Below are 8,180 nucleotides of genomic sequence, written 5' to 3' on the forward strand. Positions count from 1 at the left end.
ATGTGCTATTTCCTGCTGTTAAAACATCACAATGTGGAGTTCACTTGTAATAGAATATATTTTAAATTCACTGTCTAAACCCTTGTGTGCCATGCTCTTTAAATATTGGTTTGATCACGGAGTGAATAATGTCTCTTGTGACAAGGAAAATGTCCTGTTTTCTTATAGTACACTGCCACTCAGTGGAAGGAGAGTGTAAAAACAGAATGCCAGACAGGAAATGGTGATTTCTCAAGTTAAGAAAAACTGTAGCTTTACATTGCAGTTTACAGTTAAACCAGTATCAGGAGAACAGGTTTTTTTTTTAATTTTTTTTTTACCAACGTATCCATAAAGCTCCTCACCCTGGTAATGATGAACCCCCCACTTGGATCCACTTCTACAAAATCCACTCCGCAGTTTCACTGTAAAATGCTATTGCTGCCTTCAGGTACTCCTCCTGGCTCCTTCCTATACAGGCATACTATAAACATCATTTAAAGTAAAACAAATAAGTACTCCATACTAAAAATTGCTAAGTGACAAAAAGAGGCATGCTTTTGGACATATTTTTTTTTGTGATGGTAATAGTAAGTTATATCTGTAGGTAAAGTTAGAACCCGATTTGGTATTTAGTTAGTTCACTAATGTGTAACCATAATAGTGTGAAAAAAAAAATCGAGTCAGACAGACAGATAGACAGATATCTATAGATAGATAGATAGATAGATAGAAAGATAGATAGATAGATAGATAGATAGATAGATAGAAAGATAGATAGATAGATAGATAGATAGAAAGATAGATAGAAAGATAGATAGATAGATTAGATGATAGATAGATAGATAGATAGATAGATAGATAGATAGATAGATAGATAGATAGATAGATAGATAGATAGATAGATAGATTAGATAATAGATAGATAGATAGATAGATAGATAGATAGATAGATAGATAGAAGATAATAGATAGATAGATAGATAGACAGACAGACAGACAGACAGACAGACAGACAGACAGACAGATCGACAGATAAACAAATTCCAACGCTGGTCTTGAAAGCAACACTTGGCCTGCTGGAAACCGTGTAGTGGCTCCGTGGATTCTCTCTCTTAACTAGGGCGGGCCTTTTCCGTGTCGCTGCTACAGGGATACCAAGATGGAAATCCAGGGGCTTTCTGATGCCCAAAACATTCATTCTCAACATGGCGTCCTGCACAGATCCCCCCCGTCTCCGCTTCGATCCGCGATGGGGTCGCGATCTAATTTTATTCCCACTCAAAACGAACTATTGGAGCAGCCCGAGCCACAGAGTGACGACAACAACAACAACAACAACAACAGGCCGAGGACGTCTCCGTTTCGCCTGCTGGCGGAAAATGGCAGCGAGGTCGCTCGTTCGCCGGTCGGCAAACCGCAAACGACCCTCAAAACCAGCCCGCCGGTTCCCAGACCGACTGCCGGACTCCATAACGCGAACGCGGAGAAAGAACACGAGCTGAACGCGCTGCTCGGTACGCACGAGTTCGTCCGGACGGGCTGGAGGTACGGCGCGGAGAGCGGGGACGCCGTCACGCAAATGGCGCTGCCTCTGTTTGAAGGGGAAGAGGAACCGATGCGGCAGCTAACGTTGCCGTTTCCAGTTTTACGGCAACTGCGTCAGGACGGCGCCTCCAAGCAGCCTCCAGCAGCCAGCTACAGCGCTGGCGCCGCGGCGGGGTGCGTAAACACGGCGGACAGGGTGGACAGAACCACCCAGGAACTGTATGTCGTCTTCAACGTCGTTCAGGAGGATGGCGACGGCGAGGCGAGCGGGCGCCGACCGGACGCGTCGCCCGAGGACGGCGATCAAATGAAAGGTAAAGCGGCGGGGCGCTCCGGAGCGAGTCACGGTGACCCCATGGAGACCGCACAGAGCGACGCCGACGACGGCTTGAACCGCGTCGATGCTCCAGCGTTGAAAAAGACGGAGCACGTTTTCAATTTACTGACCGATAGCTCCGCCGCGGTGAGCGCGAAACAGACCGCGTTTCACCGCACTGTGGAAGACGTTGTTTTGACAAACAAATATGGCGATAAGATTTGTGGCCAGATCTGTACCGAAAACCACGACGGCAAACCGGTCAGGGAGCTCTCGTCGCAGTCCCACGTTGACGAGAGCGGCTGCGGCGGCGGCGGCTGCGGCGGCGCCTTGATTTCAGCGACGACGGGCGTCGTGGAAGCCATGGACACGTCGGTGTTTATTTCGGACTCCGCGGAGCTACGCGACGGGGCGAACCCGGCCGCCGCCGCCGCCTCCGCGAGTCCGCCTGCGAGCGAAACCTTTTCCGGAACCATCACGATAAACAACCAAAGCATTATAGTGACCATAGAAAACGGGATACTGACTCTTGCCGCCCCGCCAGAGGGATACGTACACAAAGAGGATGACATGGTCAGCTTGAAGGAGCACCTGGGCATGAAAGATCACGAGGATATTGTTCTCCTCAACTACGACAGCGGTACCAAATCCATCGGGAAGATCAGCACGCTGGCGGTAGCCAGCTCCAGTCAGCAGGACGAGCCCAAACCTGGATTGTCCGTCAGTGACTCCGAGCTGGCTCTGGTGGACGACTGCTTGTTATCCGAGCAGGGCGCGTCGCTGGACTCCTGTCCCATTGTAAAGCAGGAGGCGGGGGTGCTTTGCGCCGTGACGGAGGCCGATCTGGTCGCTCCGTGCCCCAAAGCCGCCGTGGCCGACTGCGGCGGCGGCGGCGGCGGCGGCGGCGAAGACGTCCAGGCTGTACCGTTGATCAGGTCCAAGAAAGAGCTCGTGTCCACCTTCGGCTGCCCAGAACCGGACTGCCCCTGCACGTTTGACACGCGTCAGAAACTCAAGGTTCACCTCCTGAACCACGCAGAGGACCCGCGCCCGTACCAGTGCACCGTAGAGGGCTGCGGCTGGGCTTTTGCCACTTCGTACAAGCTGAAGCGACACCTGCAGTCTCACGACAAGCAGCGGCCGCACAGCTGCCAGTTTGAAGGCTGCGGGCGGCGTTTCACCACCGTCTACAACCTCAAGGCTCACGTAAAAGTCCACGAGCAGGATAATGCCTTCATCTGCGAGATCTGCAGCGAGAGGTTTCGCAGTGCGAATCGACTCACCAACCACCAAAGGGTCCACTTCGAGCCACAGAGGCCCCACAAGTGCGAATTCCCAGGTAACGAAGCGTTTGGAGATTCTGTTATCGTACCGTTATTTAACATTTAGGTATTTCTGCCTTTTTTTTTCCTGTACATGTTTGACCTTACCTGGTAGTCTGGTATCGTACTACCCAAACGACGATTGCATTTTCATATAAGCAAATTACTCCGGCCTCCTTAAAGCTGCAAAAAGCCTTTTCGGGGGCCGAGAGGTGAACCCGGTAAACCGCAACACATCAGTCGTATTTGTCTACTCGAAACTTTTGTTTCATGTTTTTTTTTTTTTCTTCTTCTTCTACATGTCTTCCCTCCCCCCCCCACCCCCCCCCTTCTGTCCCCGTGCAGGCTGTGAGAAAACCTTCATCACCTTCAGTGCCCTCTTCTCCCACAATCGTACTCACTTTCGAGAGACGGGCCACTTCACATGCACCTACCCAGGCTGCGACAAGACGTATGACAAGGCCTGCCGCCTCAAAATCCACATGAGAAGTCACACGGGTAAGATGACGGTCGACTCGAGCGTCGGTAGCATCGGCACACGGCGCCGACCGATGGTAATTAAACCCGACCGCTCTCTCGCTGCAATCGTCGTGTTCAGGCCCGAGAGACGTTTCAAGGGTGTGCTCTCGAAAGCAAATGTTATTCCTCAGTCGCGTGACGCTGTGAACGCGTTGCGCGCCGTTCACTCTTTTCAGACGAGCGCGGCCGTCACTCCTCAACGTCCGCAGCAGACAGATGCGTCTTTTTCGGCTCCGTCGCGAAACCATCCGCTGCCGTTCAACCTGGCGCCGTGTTTCCAACCGGCTCCTTTTCACCCTTGCGCTTCACACGCAGCGTTTCCTTTCCTGGAAAGGCATTTTTTTTTTTTTAATTTTTTTTTAGGAAAATCAGTAAATTGCGGCATCTGCCGATCGTCGGCGCACGAGGCTTTACAGGGGACATTTTATAAAAAATGAGATGAGAAACGGAACCGTCACAGCACCAGCGTCCGGCACAGATAAAACGGCGAGAAACCCGACGCAGCGATGGAATGCAATAAGATAAATAGGAGGGTAACGATCTGTCTGCATTGTGAAGAACTTGAAAGAAAGAAACTGGGAACTGAGCTCAAACTCGAGCGGGTTCCCGACTCGTGTGTCTTGATCGTGCAGGTCCTGTGTACTGGGAAATAACCTTCTGAACTCCCGTTTCCAGGTGAAAGGCCATTTGTCTGTGACTCAGAGGGCTGCGGCTGGTCCTTCACCAGCATGTCAAAGCTGCTCCGACATAAGAGGTAAGCGCTCATCAACGCGTGCTCTCCTTCCGGTATAAAATCACACAAAATAGCGAAGCTGTTCTGACTTCGCGCATCGGACCCCATCGTAAGTACTTTTTGTTGTTGTTGCGTATGACAGACCAGCAAATCAGCTCGGTTTTAGTTTAGGGATGCGGTCTCGCCGTTTGAATCCTCGTAAACGTCACCTCGCTGCTGCGGTTCTGTTTTACTGGCGAAACGTGTTGCCCGCCTCGACTTTGCAGGCTCCCGCTCCGGTTGCCTTTTTAAGCGTGTTTCAGTTTTGACGCACCAGGGTCGGAACGATCGAAGTGCCCGTTTTGTGGTCTTTCCCGACGCGCTGATTTGCGAGTTTCTTTCCGTGTGTTTACCAGGAAACACGACGACGACCGCCGCTTCGTCTGTACCGAGGAGGGTTGCGGCAAGTCCTTCACACGGGCTGAGCACCTCAAGGGTCACAGCATCACCCATCTGGGCACCAAGCCCTTCCAGTGCCACGCAGAAGGTACACACACCAGAAATAGTTTCTAACGACAAATTAGGACGGCAGTAAAAGTTTCCTCTTGGCAGCTTCTCTACTGTTTTTACTATTTTTTTTTAAAAAAAAAAACATTTTTTTTATCAATTAACTTCCTTTCAAACCCCCCCCCGCGTGACGTTTGCCTCTCGAATATTCCTCAGGCTGCAATGCGAAGTTCTCGGCGCGCAGCAGCCTCTACATCCACTCCAAGAAGCACAAGCAGGACGCCAGCACCCTGAGGACCCGCTGTCCCGTGGCCAACTGCTCCAAGCATTTCTCCTCCCGCAGCAGCCTTAAGAGCCACATGCTCAAACACCACCACCTCAGCCCCGGTGAGTACAGGATTTCATTTCACCGGCTGCGCCGAACGTTATTGCCGGGCTTTTGAGAGATCCCGGTGCCGCTTTTCGCGTCGTGAAACGGAAGGAGGCCGGTTCATGTACGACCCGCTTTGTTTCCGGGCAGTTTGACACGCGGGTAAAGGAAAGAGCGGCGTCTCTGAAACGGGACATTCCAACCGAACTACACGTTTTAATTCACGCGTTTTATGCGGCTGTCGGTTTAGTTATGAAAGGAACGGGATTATATCGGTCTCTTTTTTTTTTTTTTTTGGGGGGGGGGGGGGGGGGGGTGTCCTAACTATAATGTGTTTGTTTGGATTTTTGTGTGCAGCTGTGAGAACATGTTAGAAGTGTATTTTATCTGCCTTGCTCAACCCAAAAAAGACATTTGATGTTTCTCTCTTCAGTCAGGATGTGATGTGGAATCGTAATGACGCTGAATGAAGGCGCAGTTTCTGATTTCTGATAAACGTGATTATTCTCATGTTTAGAATGGTGGATGAAAATGTTTTTTTTTTTTTTTTTTTTATATAGCCATTTTAGAAAACCATTTATTGACCTGCATCTGTCGCTGGGAATTTAGTTTTACCGTCCTTTCCTCTTCTCCTTCCCAGATGTTCTTAGCCAGATGGAGACGACACCTACCTTGACCCCCAGCAGCGAGCTTATCAGCCCCACCCCAACGACGGTTGCGGGACCCGGCATTGCCGGGGGCGACCAGCTCACCAACCTGGACCTCAGTTCTCTGTTTTCTGGTGTGCCTGGAAGCACTGCGCCCACCGCTGGCATCGGCGTGGGAATTCCCCTGGGCGGGGTCAGCTCTAACAGCACCTTCACAATGGACCTCTCCCTGGTCAGCTCAGGCATCCTCACCATTGACCCCTCGTCGGTGGGCACCGCCCTCGGTACCAGCGCCGGCACCCGCGTTGGCCAAGGCCGTCGACCCCCTCATCCTGGCAGCCAGCACTGACATGGGCCCCCACCACGGCCTGGAGGGAACGGTGGGTGACGTCTTGCCCCCACAGGGCACCCTCAACCTGGATGATGTGCAGACGGTCACCCCGGAGGCCCTGGGGACGCTCGCAGCGCTCACCATGCAGGGTGTCGGCGCCTCCGCGGACGCCGCTCTGCACCACCCACTCGGCCCCCTCCGGCGCCCTGGGCGTGGAGTCCGCAGCCTCCCTGGCCGCGGCTCCCGATGCCGGGCTGCTGGCCTCGCCCTCCAAGATAGTGGAGGCGGGCGGCCAGGGAGCCGCGGGGCCTCTGCTCGGCTGTGTGGAGGTGCTGGGACCTCAAGAGGGCGGCAAGGTGCTCACGCAGTTCATTTTCCCCGGTCACAGCAGCAGCTTCAGCCCGCAGAAAGACCCGGAACTCAACGCTATGTCACCCAGCAGCTTCCTGGTGAGCAGCCACACAGTCACTGGCTTTCTCTTAGTTCGAGTCGAAATACTTACCAGCTCTGCAAGAAATGCGCGGCTTTGCGTTTTGTAGTTGAGAGCCGTCGTGCATTCCGAGTGCCAGAGCTGAAACGACGAGTCCATTTGGCGAACAGACACTTTAACAGCAACTATTTATATTCAAACTTTTTGATGTAATGATATAGCATTTGCACAGCCAAATACCACCCAAACCGATACGGGGCTCTTAAGACATGCAGCCTTTTCCTTTAATGTGACAGCAATTTAACACGTCGGTCTCACGTCTTGATATGGACCCTGCTTACTTTTCTGTAAAAGACAGTCTGAATAGTATGCTGTTAGATTAATATAAAGACCGCGACAAGCATAAGCCAAAACATGCAGAGAGAGCATGCCTTGGACTGCCATCTAGCGTAGCCGTTGTACATTTAATATTTCAATCTTGAACTCGAATGGAGAAAATCCGTTCGGTAAACTGAACCGATGCAAAAGAGCCGACTTTGAAGCACCGAGGGGGATTTTCCTCCGGAGGATTCTGTTTCAGAAGATCTTCTTAACAATAATCTGATCCACAGACTCTCCATTTATCTCTAATGTTCATTTATACCAACCGTGTGGATGAATAAATGAACATCCAGCATGTTTGCAGGAATTGAGGGAGAATCGCAACTCTAAGGGATTTTAAGATGTTGTTAGTGATGCATCCAGAGAGAGAGAATGTCTTCTTAAATTAGAACCTTTTTTTGTTGTTGTTGTTTTTTTAATCCCTACGCTTTCTCTCCTACTCGCTTTCACACACTTGGTGGTAAAATATCACAGCAGCGCACAGTTGTCGGACGGTTGTTTGGACAAAAGAAGAAATGTCGCTTTTTTTGTGTGTGTGTGTGTGCAAAATTATGATTATGCGGTTTTTTTTGTTGTTGTTGTTGTTGTTGTGGTCGTTATTCGCTGACATTTTATAGGCCAAACAATCAGTTAATTGAGAAAATAATCAGGAGATTAGTCGATAACGAACGCGAACGCAGCCCTAACGTGCGCCCGTTTTGTTTCTCAGGAGAGTGGCGGCTCAGCTCGGACTGATTACAGAGCCATTCAGCTGGCCAAGAAGAAAAAGCAAAAAGGCCCCTCGGCTGCCCCTGGTAAACACGTTCACCGACGCAACTCTCCACATTCAGAGGACATATTGACCTCATTGTACGACAATGAGCGATGATTTAAAAACCCTCTCTTTTTTTTTTTTTTTTTTTTTTTTTAACCAAATCCTGGGACTTCCAGGCTTGATCCAGAGAAAAACGAAAGGAGCGAAGGCCGCCGCATGCCCGGCACCGCCGGCTCCTTCCGGTGCTCGCTACGGAGAAGGAGCTTCCGCTGCTGCCAACGGGGGCCTGACTCTGCGTGATCCCGTCACCGGGGCCCAGTACGTCCAGATTCAGCTGCTGCAGGTGAGATCCTCGAGGCGTCTC

The 8,180-nt window shown here is 51.1% G+C and overlaps 1 protein-coding gene across 1 annotated transcript in view; it reads left to right on the forward strand.

Annotated features, from left to right (window-relative positions):
• Nucleotides 1–1,098: 1,098 nt before the first annotated feature.
• LOC138212892 (zinc finger protein ZXDC) overlaps nt 1,099–8,180 on the forward strand; it is a 9,865-nt gene continuing 2,783 nt past the window's right edge. The window contains 10 exon segments of the mRNA XM_069173597.1: nt 1,099–3,182; nt 3,511–3,663; nt 4,360–4,438; nt 4,813–4,943; nt 5,120–5,290; nt 5,914–6,221; nt 6,223–6,441; nt 6,443–6,700; nt 7,772–7,856; nt 7,993–8,159. Coding sequence (XP_069029698.1) covers nt 1,142–3,182; nt 3,511–3,663; nt 4,360–4,438; nt 4,813–4,943; nt 5,120–5,290; nt 5,914–6,221; nt 6,223–6,441; nt 6,443–6,700; nt 7,772–7,856; nt 7,993–8,159 — 3,612 coding nt within the window. The 5' untranslated portion in view covers nt 1,099–1,141.

The sequence above is a fragment of the Embiotoca jacksoni genome, unplaced genomic scaffold (genome assembly GCF_022577435.1).
Source record: "Embiotoca jacksoni isolate LCO1_2020_lvr unplaced genomic scaffold, fEmbJac1.0.p SCAF_1, whole genome shotgun sequence".
Classification (NCBI taxonomy): Eukaryota; Metazoa; Chordata; class Actinopteri; family Embiotocidae; genus Embiotoca; species Embiotoca jacksoni.